Source organism: Oryx dammah, unplaced genomic scaffold (genome assembly GCF_014754425.2).
Source record: "Oryx dammah isolate SB20612 unplaced genomic scaffold, SCBI_Odam_1.1 HiC_scaffold_7, whole genome shotgun sequence".
NCBI lineage: Eukaryota > Metazoa > Chordata > Mammalia > Artiodactyla > Bovidae > Oryx > Oryx dammah.
The window spans coordinates 14,758,977-14,777,902 of NW_024070191.1; the positions used below are offsets into that span (position 1 = coordinate 14,758,977).

At 40.3% G+C, this 18,926-nt stretch overlaps 1 protein-coding gene across 15 annotated transcripts in view; it reads right to left on the reverse strand.

The window, feature by feature from the left end:
- SORBS2 (sorbin and SH3 domain containing 2) overlaps positions 1-18,926 on the reverse strand; it is a 209,612-nt gene that overhangs the window by 52,730 nt on the left and 137,956 nt on the right. For 5 of the 15 annotated variants that reach the window (XM_040243075.1, XM_040243077.1, XM_040243076.1 and 2 more), the window contains 7 exons: positions 17,754-17,820; positions 16,804-16,848; positions 14,114-14,303; positions 11,869-11,983; positions 4,242-4,400; positions 3,479-3,562; positions 1,442-1,498 (listed from right to left, as the gene is read on the reverse strand). In XM_040243075.1, coding sequence (XP_040099009.1) covers positions 1,442-1,498; positions 3,479-3,562; positions 4,242-4,400; positions 11,869-11,983; positions 14,114-14,303; positions 16,804-16,848; positions 17,754-17,820 — 717 coding nt within the window. The remainder of the gene's footprint in view (positions 1-1,441; positions 1,499-3,478; positions 3,563-4,241; positions 4,401-11,868; positions 11,984-14,113; positions 14,304-16,803; positions 16,849-17,753; positions 17,821-18,926) is intronic. The other 10 variants (XM_040243083.1, XM_040243088.1, XM_040243090.1 and 7 more) reach the window with 4 other exon arrangements.

Consider the following 18,926-nt stretch of genomic DNA (forward strand, 5'->3'; position numbering starts at 1 on the left):
GTGCCCGGAATTCCAGTTATCACCATCGTGTATCAGTAGTATATCCCGCAGCATAGGTGTCCTACTAGCTTTATTTTCTAGTTGAATATATTTAACTGAATTAAGACTTTTTTGATGAAAATATTTATTGCTTTTTTCATTTATTTAGGATCACAGAGAAACTACTATGTAAAAACTACTGCAAAAGCCAGTTTATTCACTTTGCTCTCATCCTAGCTGCGTCTATAAATTCCCATGGGGGGGTTTTTTGTTTCTTATTAGCTAATGTTTAAACAACCATCACTTTTGCTTATGTCTATTAATGAGTCCTAAATCTGCTTTCCAAAATAATTTCATTCTTCTTTGCAGAGAAAAAGCTTTTGGCTCTGTATAATTTCTTATGCTCTTTTTGACTAATTCAAATAATACTTTACGTTGCCAGGCATAATATTTTTTATGTATCAGAGTGTCATGAACATCATATTGAGAGATGGAAAATACATTTCATTTCATGTGCCAGTGATAATCTAATCTATTATAGTGGCTGCCTGGATCACAGCATTGAGAAGGATCCGTAATGTCTGCCAAGGGCGTAGTAATGTTTGCCTCGGAAGTTGTAACATGTGTGCCAGTTATTTGTCAGTCCTATTCTTGATTTTATCTGATGTTAAAATCTAGAAATTGTATCTGTGAAAAAGAAAGAATTGAAATAAATTTTAGGAATATATGAGACATAAAAAAATCTGATTATGGGACTTCCCCAGTGGTCCAGTGGTTAAGATTACATGTTTCCACCATAGCGGATGTGATTTTGATCCCTGATTAGGGAATTTCCTTGTGCCACATGGTATGGCCAAAAAAAAAAAAAAAAATCTGATCATCTAAGAATCCAAACTGTCATTCTGTACCTCCAAGCATGATGATGAAATGGCTCTGAGGAGATTTCCAGCAGTATTTTATTCAGTATAATCAGATATAAGCAGTAATGCTTTTTGATTATCACACTCAGATACCAGGATGCATTGAATAGTTCACCTGAAAGTAATGATTGGCATGACTGTTCACCTAAGAGCCAACAACTGTGATGTAATTAATGTCCAAGCAGTGATGATACTGGATACAACACAATGGTACAAAGATAGATTTTTTTTTTTGACTCAAGAAAAACATTTATTATTCTTATGTTTTGACTTGTTCTATAGATTCTTTTGGATTTTTTTCTTTATCTTTCCCCCCCTGTATTGTAGTTATTGATTTTATTGGCAGTATGAAATCTAATTAAGATTTTGAACTTTTTTTTTCTCAGTCACATTTTTTATTGTGATTATAAACCTTTGCCTCTAGGTTGGGCTTTTAAAAACAGGTTATTGATACTTTAGTGACTCGTAAAACATGGATGTTCAGAATCACAGTAATAGCTCCCAAGAAAGAAATCTGAAAAAGAAAGTAATTTGTTTTTTACCTCATTGGAAACACCAGGAGAGTGATCTTGAACATAGTCCAGAGCCTTTTTGGGAGGCTGGGTGGAGACGCACCACATAAGCAGAAGTGCAGAGATGGAATGGAGGAGAACCAATGGCAGCAGGAATGACCATGTGGGAAAGGCGACAACAGTTAGAGACCGACCGACAGCACCAGATACACACAAAAGAGCGGCGTGAACGGAGCAAAACGGCGAGGCAGGGGGCCGGTAGCCCCGGAGGAGGAGTGCAATGCTTGCAACTATTTCCAAGCACTGGGCGAAATCACGAGTGATTGGATTAGTATAAACTCATTTCAGCAAATCAAAATCAGCACTCCTAGTCTCTAGCCGCAGAGGAATGCAAGGTACATTAAAGAAACACCGAAGGAGCAGGTGGATAGCATGCTGGTGAGTTTCCATGTGTAGCTGAAAATGATGGTAGAAAAATGGTGATAATTTAGGCTCAGAACAGAAATTGGTTCTAGCCCCTGTGAACTGTCTAGTCAACAGTAACAACAACACATTTAAAGCTGGGAAATTTTTTTCTCTAAAGCAAAATGCATTTATGTGAATTATTGCTGTTTTAGTCACTATGTTGTGTCCTAATCTTTTGTGATCCCATGGACTGTAGCCCACCTGGTTCCTCTGTCGATGGAATTTCCCAGGCAAGAATACTGGAGTGGGTCACCATTTCCTTCTCCAGGGGATCTTCCCAACTCAGGGATCGAACCCAGGTCTCCTGCATTGGCAGGCGGATTCTTTTACCACTGAGCCACCTGGGAAGCCCGATTTATGTGAATACTTGGATACAAATTAGGGAAAATATTCTTCCTATTACTTATAGAAATTCTAAAAATATTTGGTTTATATTCATTTACAGTCACTTTTGATCCAGTTCAATAAGATATAATGAATCTAATCAAGTCTCCTTTGCATTTTAATGGATAAAAGGGACTAACCACTATAACCACCTAGTATATAATACATGGTCAGTATATGAGTGTATAAATCAGTACATGATATGATAAAAAAGATTTACTAAAACTTCTGTGCAGTGCATTCAGTATGTTCTTCAGGCATGTAAAATTCAGAAACACCAATGAAAGTGTAAAAACTGTGTCACTGACAGACATCAAGTGCACTGCTGTTGGCATCTGCACTTTCCCAATAAAATTTGAGTTGATAGAGGAAATTGTTATTTGAAGCTTGGGTCAACTCTTTATCCCAGACTAAACAATTTTTATTGGTGGGGTTTTGGGGACTGGAGATGTTGTGATTTTCAGTAGCAGGAGGGGAAATCAAGGTCCACAGGGTTTCCTTGTTTTTCCCTTTCTTTTCATGCTTAAGAGCACAAAGAGCAAATGAGACATTTTATGATGGTGATATTCTAGCAGTATATTATAGTAGGGATTTCCCAGGATGTTTGTTTTTTGTTTGTTTTTTGATAGGTCTGGGATTAACTTCTGACTCTGCCAGTTGCTATCTTGGGCAAATTAATTAACCCCTCTGTCCTCTGGCTTTTTCTTACAGGAGGGATGCTGTGAGGTCTCTCTGAGATCACACAGAACAGGCCCTCTGCAGGCGCTTGGTGATTCCAAACCAAAGAGGAGCTATCATCATAGTCATTTTTGTTATCGTAAATTTCACAGGGTACTCTTCTGATTGAATTAGACCTAAATGGACTGTAAACAAATACAAATCTTCTATCAAGAATTGTCTGACCATGGGAAGACAGATACTGGTTCAACATTTTGAATTTGCAATTAAAGTAATCCTAATGTATGATTTGGTGGGGGAAAAAAAAGAACTATATAGGCAGTGTCTGAACATGCTTAACCATTTGGTAGAGAAGTGAGTGTGAGCTAAGCTGTACCGAATTTGTGTATATAGAATATACTTTTCTCAGTGGTTTGTGGTGTCTATAGAATTCAGCTCTTATTCTATAAATGACACCTATCTCTTCTGATAACGATTATGTTTTAAAAATCAAACAACATTCTCCTAATCGGTTTATATTAACAGTCTAGCCTCACTTACCGGGCGTCCAAACTCCAGTTCTGAAAAGAATTTATACCAGGGCTCATTTTCTAAATCTATGTCATCTGGATTTATGCGATCAGTCTGGAGCAGATGTGAAGGAAAAGGGAAGGAAAAGTCACACTGAGCTAAGTGAGGGCAACGCTGTGAGGCATCACGTTCGCACACAAACATGCATCAACTTTCATCCAACAAATCTCAGCCAGAGAGAACAGAGGAGGTAAAGTAAAATGAGTCACATTAGGATATGAAGGTTTAGCTTCGAGGGCGTCACTTAGGCCCTAGTTGTTTTCTCTGCCATCATTTCTGGTTTCCTCCTTAGCTGGATGCATAAACTATGACAGACTCTCTGTGACAGTGAGGTTGAGCACTGATAGCCCAGCAAGGTATTAAAACAGGCTCAACTCCGTCCCCAGGTAGCTCCTCTGGGCGAGTGCCTCCGTCGCCCCTGCCCGCAGGGGTCCCAGTGAGTGAGCCTGCCTTCTGCTCACAGTTGACTTGGGTGCAGGCACTTGGAGAGCCTCGGGGAGGAAAGGAGGGGACGTGGAAGAGATACAAGGTCGGGGGAGGAGTGAGCAGTGCTGGGAGACTGTTAGCGGGTCCCTGGACAAGAGGAACCCGGAAGTCTCGGTGAGAGAGAAAAGGGCAGCAAGGAGGGGGGTGACGGTGAGTAGCCAGCGTCTGATTATCTTCTCAGCTTCTGGGGAACGAGGGCTACACCTGAACTTCCTGACGGCGTGAGTTAAAGAAGGAAGGAGCTCACCCGGATCGGGGAGAGAGCCGGGGCGCACGGGCTTGGTGCGGGGATACTGGTCCTGGGCGGAGGGGAGGGGCTACCAGTTACTTCTCCGCAGGGTGACAGAGAAATAGGCTTCCGGCCAGGGTCCCTTGGAACAGGTGTCGGAGTGGTTGGGAGAGGGGGCTGCAAGAAAAAGGGGTGAAGGACAAACTGATTCATTAGATAGAGGTTCTTGGGGGAGCCAACAGGACACCAGCTAGCAGTGCGTTGTGCCCTACCTTAAGTCAGGCAGAAGAAAACGTTCCAGGAAAGTAAATTGCCCCAGGGCCCCCCAGATAATTTAGGACTGATCAAACACTGAAAACAGTGTGAAGAGCCTTCACAAAGCGAAGAAAGGTCGCATTTTATGACATCCCAAGTATCACCTACCTGTCCACCTTGAGCTAGAGGCATGGATGTGGGTGGGGAAGGGTTTTTCATATGGTCAATCAAGGGTTAGGGAAGAGAGAAAATCCAACCCTCGTTAACTTTCTAGAGAAAAACTAAAAAAAAATTTTTATAGTTGACTTTCACCTCTCCAGTGGTTTCTGAATGTCATATTTAAGGTACAAAAACTAGGACTGTTAATATAAGCAGGTTGAGAAAATCTATACAATTGCTTTGATAATAGAAAAAAAAAAAGAAAATTTACTTTACCCAGCAATATCCTTAATGCTTTTAAATAACACATGCCTGACCAGACTGATTCAGGCTACTGATTTTACATTCAAAAGGGATGCTTAAAGTACTACATATGGGTTATGACTTTTTTGAGAATTCACTGTTTAGTCCGGCTAAGTTGTGTCCGGCTCTTTTGTGACACCAGGGACGGTAATCGGCCAGGATCCTCTCTGTCTGTGGGATTTTCCAGGCAACAGCTCTGGCGTAGGCTGGCATTTCCTGCTCCATTACATGACATTAATTAAATGTGGAGCAGCTGGACAGTAGTATTTTAAGTCAGGGGGGGAAAAAAGCTCCTGTTTTCTAAAAGCTATTCACCTGGTCCAGGAGAGGACATAGTCCAAGAGGTCTGTGATGTGCTCACGGCCTCAAAGTGGATCCTTATATTCTCTTCCAAGCCCTAAAGCTCGCAAGGACCTGCATTGAGTAACTGAATGTCAGCTCCAGAAGAAATGCTCTAACAACCTCTGAGGTACGCCATCCTCGAACAGAAGCCATTGTTTGACCCTAGCTTGTCCAGGTGTTTTGTTGGCCTGTTGCATTCCCAATAGTTTTGTTAATAACACACGGTCTGTATTTAATAATCAATTATATCCAAAGTCTTTTAACAGATGTGCTTTTTATTTCAGTATTTTCTGAGATTGTGATAGTAGTTACAGGCAGTGATAGAAGAAGTCTGAGACATCATAACAGAAGGCTGAAATGGCCTACAATACCCAAAATATGTGGTGAACAAAGTGATAAAGACCATGTAGTAACCTTGTAACACATTTACGATGGGGTGCTGAGTGAGTCAAAACAGACTGTGATACTAGTGATGGCGGTGTTACAAAGCTTGTGCCTGGACAAACACAGTGCTGAGACTTCTTTCTTTTCAAATATTATTATCCTTGACTATTATAACATTATGGAAAACATTGTATGATTACTATGAAAAATGCTGCAGAAATCTTGAGATGTATTCTCCATTTAGTAAGCATTATGTTTGGTTTACATTTCAGAAGTAATGAAATGGACAGAAAATATTCTGGTAACTAATTTACCATTTCCTTAATTAAAAAACTTGTTTCAATTTATTTCTGCGTCGATAGTGCAAAAGTAGTAATTGAGATTTTGATTGTACTAAAATATTATTTTTCTCCAACTATCGTTTAGATTTTAGCTGCAGCATGTAGGCATTTTGCGGAATAGTTTGGCTGGAGCTGATTTTTAGGGTAAATGATATTAGAATTTCCCAGTAATTTTGTTCTGTGTGTAAGAGGCCCAGTACTGGTTCCAGAGGAGAATAATCTTTAACTTTTTCAAATCTCACTGTTTCTCATGCTACACCTTTAATAATATCGTTAATTCTTGATTTTATAATCTCTGTTTTCATGTACGATACGTTATTTTTGTTAAGGGGAGACAAACTTCTCTTAAGAGAAAACATTTGTTTTTAAAATGTTTTGAACAGTAGAGGGCAGCAAATTTACCAAACAAATAAGTATATTTTCCAGTGGTTACAACTTCACTCTGATTTCTACCTTAAAAGTGTATATATACAGCAAACAAATATACTAAGTTCTGATTTCTAGAAATCTATTTCAATGATAGACTAGGGAAAAGGGAGAATACTGTCTACCATCCCACATCCCACCTTAGAGCGGCAACTTCCCATGACTTATAATTTTGTAGAATAAAACTTCAATGTACTGTTTCAATGGGCACATGCTAATAGAAATTAGAAGAGAAGCCCTTCCCCCGTCCACCCCCCCCCCAGCCCACAACAACGATCATTAGCAGTTATCCATAACTTTGGGGCGTAATGAAAGGCACAGGCTTGAGCAGAGCCTGCCTGGTAAAGAAATGCTAAGTGGCAGAACTGGAATTTTCTCTTTGCTGTGGTTGACCTTTTGAATCCCTTTAGTCAGGCAACAATTACATGTATTATGTAGCAACCTAGAGTCACCCTAAGGCACACAGGGCCCTCATGGAAGTCAGTGATACACATTCGGATGGTCAGCCCACAGAGAGACAGACATACTCATGATCTCACAAAACAACACTTTCCATGAGCGACTCAAGTGTTTTCAATTGTTCAACACAAAGGTTAACACTCGGAAACATTTAGAAAGCACAACCATGCTCAAAAAAGACAACAGAAGACCAGCGGTTCTGCTGCACCTCTTTTACCCTCCTTGGGTCTCCTCTCATTTTGAAAAACTCAGTACACTTGTGCTCACAGTGAACGCTGGGTCATCAGCGCAAGAGGAAGGTGTGTGAGAAAAAAAGAATCACATACGATTCTTAAAGGTAACCTATTTTTCAAGGTTTGTTTTCTACAGTTGAAATGAATTGTGTTGCTTTTCAGGTTATAAAAATTCTCCTGTTCTCAGAGTTCTTATTGCAGGCATGGGGTTTCTATTTGCAGTTCTGCACAAAAAGAAATTGCCACTGTCATTTGGTTCTTTATAACTTATGCTCATTAGATTTTTAAGCTTTAAGGATGTTTTATATTTACTGAGATTCCACAGTAAATGCTCTACAATTGTTAGGACAATTTTTTATGGTTTAAACCAACAGATGAAACTCTCAGTTTTTATAGCTTAAGCTTCTAGTGACAATCTTCACTGCTGAAGAAGTTTAACTTCACTGAGGATTTAAGTTGCATTTCAACTCTGCACTGTATTTTCAGTGGTTGGTTGCTCACTTTTATGATGTGTGGGTTTAGTTATCGTAGAGAAAGATTACATCTCCACGTTATTTTATATTTTCAAGCATAAAGGTGTTCTAAACCAGTGCTTAATTGAATTTAACGTGGTTCACCTGTAAATATATTCAAGCCAGAGAGGATGTAGAATTTTTATCAATATAATCCGAGGAGAAAGTTTATATGATTGTCTTATGGAATAAACTGTGGTTCAAGTCAGTTTAAGATAAATTCCTGGTGATTGCAGAGTACTTTTCTAGATCAAACATTAGGGCCATTTAATCATTATTCCTGAATTATAGTCAATTGAGCATGCAGGCACTTCCAAAAAACTGTATTCATTTTTACTTTCTTGTTAAAGAATATGAATGTACATTCCATTGATTTCTAAGAAAGAGGAGGATCCCTTTGGCCAAGGTCTTGGGGAGGACTTCTGTTCAGATAGCACTGTCTCCTCTCTCCACTTCATGTGCCAGGGAATCAGGGAACCACAGTTACTAACAGCAGTGTGTGGGACCCCTTGTGTGTGCTTTGATGGAGACCGGGGGTGCCTTTCGTCCCTAGAAACATACAGACTTCACAGATAAGCAACATAACAAGGATTCCATCCCACCAACTTGACCACTAACTCCAAGGGGAAAACCTATCCCCATTCCCTTATTATTACGTCAGTGTGTGTTCACTGAGCACCTACCCTGTGCCAGGCATGCTCTAGGTGCTAGGGATTCAACTGGTGCACCAGATATGGTCTATGCCTTCAAGGAGCTTAAAGTCTAATGAGGGACACAGACAAGTCAGCAGGCCGTTACAATTCAGGGTGGTGAGGGGCAGTGCAGGGTGCTTTAGGGGGGCTCCTCACAGCAGGGGAAGCAGGCATCTGGTGTCTAGAAGTTAGGGTGGTGCCCTGGGGGAAGTGAGCCAGGCTGAGCAGGAGATATGGGACTTTCCATGGGAGGAAAGAGGTGGTGGAGAGAGCATTCCTGGCCGAGGGACAGCTGGACAGAGGTTCAGGGAGGAGGGCATGCCGAGCTCTCTGTAGAGCTGTAATGTGGTGAGACAGGAAGGGCAGGGAGATACTCAGGGCTGCAGAGGTCAGTGGGGCCAGACCACGAGGCTTTTTGTGTATTATGTTAAGGAACTTGGTTTTGCTCTAAGGACCCTTGAGAGCCAGGAGAAAGTTTTGAGCAGGAGGCTTTCTAAGGTTGTCATAGCTATGGTGTGGAGACGAGATTGGAGAATTAGGGAAATGAGTTAGTGGCTGACATTCTAATCCAGGTGTGGACAGTGTGGGCCAGATGGACAGAGAAGGGCAGTGGCCCTTCTCCCACGAGGCAGGACTTTGAGATGGTTGGGGAGAGGGGAATCCAAGATGACAACTTGGGAAGACTGGGCAGATGATGGCATCATCTTGGAATTCAATAGAGAAGCAGAGAGTACCCTAGCTGTGGTGTATACTTTACAGAAATTAAAGATGAAAAGAGCAAAGGAATGCTCACAAACTGTCTTGGAGTAAAGACATGAGAGTGCTGTCCATTTGCTGTCCCATCCCTCTTATTTAGCAACCCTGCTCCCTATCCTCTCTCTCTTGTGTCTAAGACAGTGTCAAATCTTATGTAAACTCTATCAAAATATCAAGACATAGCCAATTTCTGCAACCATGCCCTGCGGCACCCCCCGCCTTTTTTTTTCTGGTGTAGAGAGGCAATTGGAATGGATTCAGGGTTAATGAAAAGAAGAAGATACTAGACTAGCTGAGCCCTATAATAAAAAGCCTGGCCAAAATGATACAGATGACTGGCTGAGATCATCTTGCATAAGGCTGGCCCTCAGCAAAATTGTTTAGGAGGCATAAACATTTTGGTTCTATTTCTTCATGAGATATCCATTCTCACTTTTTTCCAAGTTTCTAGGTCCCTTTCACTGCCCTTTTCCTGTGGCAGCAGAGAGCTATCGATATCCGAATCTTCAACCACAACCGCCCTCCAGATCTTTCCATTCCTTTTAGAACTAGTTCAGTATACTGGGTATATTGGTTTTGTGTCTTAACTATAATACTCAGGGCCCAGGTTGCTGGTCAAATAAATCCAGTACACTATTATAAATGAACAAATTAACTTATACTATAAAATAATTAAAAAATCATCTAATTAAGGTGATAATGACTACTAGCTAAATGTGTTTGCAGTTTAGCATTGTGGAGGTGATGAAATGCACCAGGTATGAGTCTGCCTGGGCTCAGCTCCCAGGTGCAGTGCTAACCGGCCATGGGAAGCTGGGCAAGGTTGCTTAACAAGTGTTCACTCTCTCTCTGTAAAATGGGAATTCCATACATTTACTTCATGGAATTGTTGGGATCATTATATGGTAATGAGGCATGAATTACAAGGCCTGACATCTTAAGTAAGTGCTCAAGAAGGAGCTACAACTATTGCTATTGCTTTTGTCATTGCTGTTTTTAAACTTTGAGTCTTCAAGGCATTAACCCAAAGACATGACTAAAGTGGACATTTCATTCACAATGACAGGGCCTGTGAATAAGCTCTTGAGGGGGGCAAGTTCATTCTGCTTGTCTCCGTTTTAACCACATTGGAGATGGTCTGCTTCTTACAAATGTGGGTCTACTCTGCATATTGGTTAAACGATAAACTCCAGGTTCCTTGAGGTAACCTAAAGACTATGTCTTGCTCATTGCCATGTCCCCTGCACCTAATCTAATGTCTGGCACATAGGTTGTGCTTCATAAATTTTGTTGCATGAGTAAATACTAGAAATATCCTGATGGACAGCTTCCAAAATCAGTCCTGTTTCCTGACACCAAAGCTGCAAAAGCATTCCAGGACAGTAACAACCCCCATCATCCTAAGGGTATCAGACATTGTTAGAATGATCATTAATGTTTTGGTAACTACATTTAACTCTGAGACTCATACTGCATGATGATTTTGATCTTTTCCATTTTATGCAATGGTGAATTCACGATTCTCATCCTAAAAATTTCAAAGATCATGATATTAAATCATATAACTTAGTGAATGAGTTATATGTTTGCAGTGGAACCTACAATTCAGTGGTGTTCATTTTTTTTTTCTTTCAGTTTTTCTGGTAAAGTCATGTTGCTCTAAAAGATACAAGTTAATTTGAAGAAAGGCAAAGAAGGTTTAGAAAAATATCCTGTATGAATTATGTGATTATAAAGTTTTGGAACATGTTTCTCAAGAACATAACCATAAATACAGGGTTTGAAAACTAAATCAAGGACATTCATATTGGGTGTGGTGCGCAACAGTTTCTAATCAAATTTCAGGGCTGACCTTATATATAATGATGTGGCTTCCTGGGTACTCTTAAAAGACACTAACAAAGAAAACTCTATTTCCTGTTCACTGACACCTAACATTCTTTCAAGACAAGGACAAGAGTAAACCGTACAATTGTTTCTCTAGAAGCAGGTTTTGATAGAAATGACGCAGAGGAATTTCAGAATTTCAAAGAGATCCTGAAGGCACTGGTCTAGGAGGGAAAGCAGAGGACTCAGAAAGGAGGATTAGGGGACTTAAGAGGGCCAAGGAAGAGCCTGTTTGTTAAACTGCACTTTGAGGAGACATGCGGTTATTTTCAACTTTGCAGATAATTAATATCCTTTGCAGATAATTAAAACATATAATTGGAAAAAATGCTGCAAAGTTAAATATAATCTTGATCCATTAGATTGACAATCAGTCAGGAGACTTGAGGCTTGGTAACCTGAGAGAGATTTAATAAGAATCAATTAAAACAACTTTTATAAAAAAGGGCATTTGGAAAATTTCCCTTGAAGTCAAAGAAATACTAAGAAACCAATAATGGAAACGAAGGGATGGAACTGCCTGATCCCTTTGTATCAGAGAGGTCCAAGAATGATTGTTCTCACTGGCAATGTAGATGGGCAGTTTAGTGCAGCATTTGAGTGTTCTTTTACTTTAAAAAAAACATTAAATTCAGGATCATGATTAGGCATAGTTATAGTTCCATGCCAATGAGTCCTATATCTGGTGGGTAGGGACAGTATATTAGTGAGTGCATCTTTGATTCTGAGATAAGATGCACAAGTCATGATGTACAACAAATATGATTTTTTAAAATAATGCCAACTAAATAAATTACCTTGGTGATAAAAATTGTTAAACAATATGAAGTTCAGGGTTTATTTGGGAACCCAGGAAGCCTAGTGAACTGGCATTCTGTTTAATGACAAGCGCTTACTGGTCTCTCATGCTGCAGAATGGAGGACTTCCCAGGTTCATATTCAAAAATACTCCTTGGCTCAGAACGAAATTTCCTTGTGTCTACTTTTCTGTCTGGAGGATCCCAGTCATGCCTAGAAATCAACAACAAGTTACATATTAAAATCATTCTCTATGCTTAAAGCCGTATAAAACCACTGAATATCTGTTTTCAAAGTTAATTCTGATATAGACTTTTTAAAAGTGTCTCAGGATAGAATGTTACCCTGAAAAAAAAAAGCACATTTATGTTCTGTTTTACATAAATGATTTAAAGAAAGCCATTTCTTTGTTTTCATGTTGTATGTTCCTCTGTTTTTTTCATAAAAGGATGTGCCTCCTGCTGGTTCAGTAAGTCACACGAAGGGTCTGTGCAACAGATATGCAGTCAGTGATGGGCTAGTGAGCCCTGAGGTCACAAATGGCAGCTGTGTATGTGTCTGTTTAGAGTAAGTGGTGGCTACCCGCCATTAAGTCCTGTGAGTTTATCCCATCACTCTGTGACCTGGCATCCTTGATCTGAAGTGACAGGGAGTAATGTACACGTCATGTTTGATCTTGTTTATCTTGCAAATGGCATCGCCGTTTGTCTGCAAAATGTGCAAAAGTTTCACTTGGGTTGCTGTCCATAGGAGCAAGTTGTGTGACAGGCTAGCCCCTCCATGGTTTTACCCTTGAGAAACCAGAGCCTGGCATCTATTCTGTGCATAGGAGACCTTGGAGTCAGCTCTTTTTCCTGAACTAACATCCTTCAAGAGGCAGTCAAAGGGGGACTTGAAAAGTAAAACTCTACTAGGTAGCTGAGGCTGAAGAAGGCTTCCTTTGGGAAGATCGCTTTTGAGGAAGAAGAATTTTCTGCCTATAGATGCGGGCAGTTCTGGCCCATGGAACAGGATGAAATTCTGACGGTGCGAGGTTGGAGACACTCATATTCTATAAGACAGGAGAGATAGGGGAAATCAGGTCCTGGCTTTCTAGTAAATTGATGAGCACTATTCGGCAGAGAAGAAAGCATTCTAGAAAATGTTAAGGGATTATCATGTTTCTTAAGGAAAGATTAATTTTTACTAGACATATAGGACAAATAATACATTTAAGTCTGAGTTAATCTTGGTTCTTTATGGCAGAGATACTCTTTTGTGTCTAGACTATTATTTCTCAAATTTAAGATATCATATCTGTAAACATATAATAATCATGAAGAGATGGCATTAAAATAGAATCTCTCCACATATAATGTATGTCTTGTCTTTGTGCTGTCTTATAACCTATTTGATCGTCAATTACTCTTCATGGTACAGCAGGGTGTTGAATATAATTTCTGGGATGGGTCAGATAGATGGATGCTTAATAACCATATTAATACTAAATAATCCTTACATTTTTATTTATTATTGCTAGTATGGAATGAGCTGTGGCTTTAGTCAGAGACAAGTGTGAGTCTGGCTTGGACATACTAGCTGCATGAGTTGAGCAACTTACTTTGGTTTTTGAAACTACAGTTTTTTTCCTCTCTAAAATAGGTTTAAAATAGAGCATGTCTCATTGGGTTGTGTTCAGAATTAAGTGATATTATACAGGAAAAGTACTTAGATGAGTGTTCGTAGTGAGGTCTCAATGAAGGTTACCTATAAGTAGGGCTATTAGTCATCATCCTAATAAAAATGGCACAATAAAAGTGTGTTTATAAATTTTTATTTTTGTTTGAATAGTTTCTATAAATGTATTTCAGTGAGGAAATTAAAATTAGTGTGTAGAAATGAGTCATAGGTGGACACCTGTTAACTAATGCCTTACTTATGAATAACCTTTTCTGTACTTTTGGATATCAGCGGGGAAATTTTAAATCATTAATAGTGCTAACAGTTTGAATCTGAGGAACCTGAAATTTAACTGCATAGTCTCTGACCTGCTATGCCAAAGGGAGTGGGTGTCCATTATTTCTGTTTGTCATATGCATTTATTGATCAAAGAGTGGAGATGGCGCTCAGTTACTTCAAGTCTAACTAAGGTGACTAGGGTATTATGAGGCAAGAGTATGAAAGTGTTTGCTGCACTCTTGATAGAGGAGGTCACCATGGCACCTTTACTGATTGATAAGATGATATGTATGAGGTTATGCACAAACTATCTCGTAAAGTAAGCACCGATTCTTCTGCTGAATGCTGTGTGGAATTAGTTTTATCCTAAACTTACTATTGGGCACTTTCGGGGGAAAGCCTTACTTTTCTGTTGAAGACCGATCTCTTGCTCGAAATGGTGGAACCGGAGGAGGAACAGGTGGGGGAGGGATGGGGGACGAAGCATCCTTAAACACGTTGGTGCCATTGTCGGAGTGGCTCTTGGAGAGCGGTCTGTAGGTCTGGGTCTTGGCAGCAGGGTGTGACTGAGTACTGTAGGGCGAGTTGTATAGGCCTGTCAGGAAGCACAGCGCGGCAGAACAAAAAAAGAACAGAGATGAGTAACGTTTTTAAAGTGCATTACATTATTTGTAATAAATAAAAATTCTTTTACTTATTTACAAAATATCCCATGATTTTACCAAGATTATAATTGGTAAACATATTCATAATGCACGCATTGAATGTATGCTCTTGATTGATTAATATTGTTAATCATTATTAATTCATTAATGTACTGTAGGCACAAGCAATTATTATGGAATTAGTAATAATTCAGACTGGTACTAAAAACAGACTTACAGATACTTAGCAAATTTGCTCCTGGATAATGTAAACTAATAACATGTTTCCAATTATCTTCTGTTACTTTAGAAGCTTTGATTTGTATATAGCAATTGACATGTTAATTACAATCATATAAAATATCAAGCAAGTTATCTACATGCTGTGCAAGGCATAAGGAAACTTAAACCCTCAATAAGCTCATAGTACATCTCTGGAAAAGAGACATGATTAGAATTATGATTGAAAATAATTGGTAACATATGATAAAGGCCACATGCAGAAACTTTTATTAGGAAATAAGATTTTAGAAGATGGTTGATAGGTTGGAGAAGATATAAAAAACCGAGGGCACTACTGTGAGCCCTGAAGGATTGGTTTGGGCAGGTAGGGGAAGAGGTTGTGGAGATAGTAGAGGAAAAAAAGAGAAAGTGCAATGCATAGAACAGCACCATGCAAGGTTAGTAAAAGGGGAAGAGACTGATTAGAGTTGCTTTGTCTACAGATTACATGGTAAAGCTCTCTAAAGGGCTCTGTGAGTTGGTAGGTAACTGCTGTTCAATTTGTTAATTATGCTTGGATGCAAACCTCAGTATGAACAATAATTATAAAAATTCTGAATTTCCTGCCACCTCAGTCTTTTGAGCTATTACTAATTTCACTCCTCTCCTTCTCTTGGAAGCCCATGCACATTGGCTATGACAAATAAGATACAGTCTCTATACTTTGTTTTGCCTCAGTTCCACAGTTAGACTTCAACTGTAGTGCTTTTTAAGAACAAAACAACAGACCCAAAATGGAGTCACTCATGCTAAGCCCCACGTCATGAAACCGAGACTTAAACTTCATTACAGTTTTGACTCTCCCAGAAACAGAATCTTAAACCAGTCCATCAGAAACTGCCTGGTCAGGATGAGTTAAACACTCTGCCTGACAGACCTCTACCCTCCCCTCAAGGAGAGTGACCTTGCAGCAACGTGCTGGCTTTCTCCTTGGTATGACTTCCTTGTTCCCGCTTCCCTCTGCCTATTTAAATTCTTTCCTTGCGTTCAGCTCCTAGGAGGTCCTTTCTGTCTGCTGGATTGAATGCCACCTGATTCATGAATTGTCATATAAAGTCAATAAGATCTTTGAAATTTTCTCAATTGGGTTTTGCATTTTAACAAGCTAAACCCAAGAGGGAAGTTGGGAGGACCTGTGACCAGGATATAAAAGTTGAGGGACTCTTAGGCAGCCGCCTGCTATCATCTAGAGGAGTGAGGGCTGAAAGCCGGATTCTTGAAGCTTGTTGAGCTTGTTCTGCTTGTATTTGTTTTTTCCTCTATTTGTCCTTGGACGCTAGTAGCAAAATCCTCAACAGTTAAAAAGGCCAAAGTGCTGGCCTTCAGGTGTCACGGAGAGGGCAACCTCATCTAGTTCAGGGGCCAGGCTGACCCAGGGGACCCTGACAGGAGGCTGCAGCTGCCAAAGGGGACGTAGGCCCCCAAGCCTGCTCTAAGAAGGGAGTACAGACACAGTGCTGTAGTCCTGAGCCCGGAACTGGCAAGTGACTGGAGGCCCTGTGCAGGATCCCCCGATGTGATATTTAGAAGACAGCTGTAATCAGAAACATTTTTTAGGGGCCCTTCATTCTAGCCTGCAACCATTCCCAAGACACCAGCTCACAGAAGCACTAGTGGAAACGCCTGGGGCTGAAGCCGTTCCATCATGACCACTGGCAACTCTGAGTCAGAAGAGTGGTCTGGCAAACTGGGATTTTTGAAAAGCTTTCTATGAACGGTTGCATTTGGAGCAAAAGCATGGACAGGGTCACAAAATACTTTGCTTGACTTGTTTTATTGTGAAGTATAATCCGAAAGATCTTAACGCAATTGTAATGATTCTTTACTGATAAAAGGAGACCTTTATCTTACTTTGTACCCCTATTACAGTATGTTCTTCCCTGCTGTCCTTCATAGTTTGGTTAAACATTCCTGAAGCCGAGAATAAACTAACGGTGGGGGTGAAGCAGATAAAATAGTATTACTTCTCATTTGCATGAGAAAAGATGCACATTTTTTTGTTACACATGCTGAGAAAGAAAGATACACACACACACACACACAAAAGCATCTTCCTAATTGTAGAAACTGAAATTGTGCACTCAGAGTGGTTAAAAAAAAAAAAGTGGGAAGTTCTTCCACGTATGGCAAGGCACAGTGTATTCATGGCAAGCAAGGAAACCAGCCTACCTGCATTATATGTATAAGGAGTATTATACATGTCTGTGTCATCATCTAGAAAACGAAACATAAATATTATGGTAATACAGATTCGGTCACCACATCCTATCGAGATGGCAGAAACAACAGATCTGTTAGAAAGCTAACATGGTTGGCCTAGTTCATAATACCATTTAAAAATTTTCAAATATTACATTTTGGTTTGTTTTGCTGGGCCTCTGCAAATTGACTTCTCTGGGCTGTAACAGCTTTGCTCTGCTGCCCACTTTACAGCATACGGACGTCAGTCCCTTTCCCCACTTTCCACCTGTTCTGGATCATGAATTTCCTTTGGTAAGTGCTTTAAAGATCTCTTATCAGCTTGGTGAGACCCAGCTATGGCCCACTCTCTTGACACAGGGTGGGGTCTGTGTGGACAGAGGAATCCTGAGTCTGTTTAAGCAGACAATAGCCAGGCTTGTTTATACTGTGACCAGGAAAGGATGAATGGATAAGGCCAGAGCCTCTGGTACTCCTAGAGGGTCATCTTCTAAGAGGCTTTTGGGCAGCTCAGGGGTGAAGAAGAAGCACAGGTATCTGGGAATTGAGGGGTGATCTAAGAATAAGGGCTTCCCTGGTGGCTCAGACGGTAAGGAATCTGCTTGCAATGCAGGAGACCCTGTGTTTGATCCCTGGGCCGGGAAGAGCCTCTGGAGAAGGAAATGGTAACCCACTCCAGTATTCTTGCCTGGAGAATTCCATAGACAGAGGAACATGGCAGGCTACAGTCAATGGGGTCACAAAGAATCGGACAGGACTGAGTGACTAACATTTAACACTAAGAGTAAGGAGGAGTGTTGAAAAGAAGGGAGGGACATGAAATTTGCTAGAGTCTTGACATTTTGTGTGAAACAAAACTGCACAGAAGAGTTCTTATTCTTCCACCCACAAGGACCTGATCAGAAAACAGAACTACATACCCGGCTTGTGTACCATGTGGATTTGCTTAAACATGGTCTTGTACCAGTCCTTTGGTCTGTCAACTGTCTGTAAAAGAAAATGTGCAAAAGTTACAAAACGGGTCACAAATAGACGTTGTTCTGCTTTCTATATTTTATCGTTTTTTCATAGCAGATGCTGTCCTGTAATACAATTTTCCCTTTATTATTTCATGATGACAATATCACATTATTGACCAGGGGATTTTTGTAGAAACCAACACCTGTGGCTGGTGATTTGTTATGTAAGTAAATATTGAAACACTCAGGTCAATACTGTTTGGGTAACAAAAGATGTATTAATACATCTGTGGTCAATAAGCTGATATCACTAGACAGCATATTAAAAAGCAGAGACATTACTTTGCCAACAAAGGTCCGTCTAGTCAAGGCTATGGTTTTTCCAGTGGTCATGTATGGATGTGAGAGTTGGACTATAAAGAAAGCTGAGTGCAGAAGAATTGATGCTTTTGAACTGTGGTGTTGGAGAAGACTCTTGAAAATCCCTTGGACTGCAAGGAGATCAGTCCTGGGTGTTCATTGGAAGGACTGATGTTGAAGCTGAAACTCCAATACTTTGGCCACCTGATGCAAAGAGTTGACTCATTGGAAAAGACCCTGATGCTGGGAAATATTGAGTGCAGGAGAAGAAGGGGACAACAGAGGATGAGATGGTTGGATGGCATCACCGACTCAATGGACATGGGTTTGGGTGGACTCCAGGAGTTGGTGATGGACAGGGAGGCCTGGCATGCTGTGGTTCATGGGGTCGCAAAGAGTCAGACATGACTGAGCAACTGAACTGAACTGACCCACAGTTTGTAAACATATTACCCCTTGTTTGAGTTTAGGATGAGCTGGAATATATATGCTATGGTTTTTTTTCCAGATCACAGCTGTGCCCAACCCAGGGTTGTTGATATTTCCACAAGCTTATTTATATAAAATTAGCTAAACTGAGAAAATTCTGAGAGACAGTGAAGGACAGGGAAGCCTGGTGTGCTGCAGTTCATGGGGTTACAAAGAGTTGGACCCAACTTAGTGACTGAACAACAACAAGTTGAATCAAAGCTATAGTTTTGTAATTATAGTTCATAGTTATAGTTTTTGTTTCACTCCTTTTGGTGATAATTATCATTATCCATAAAAACTTGT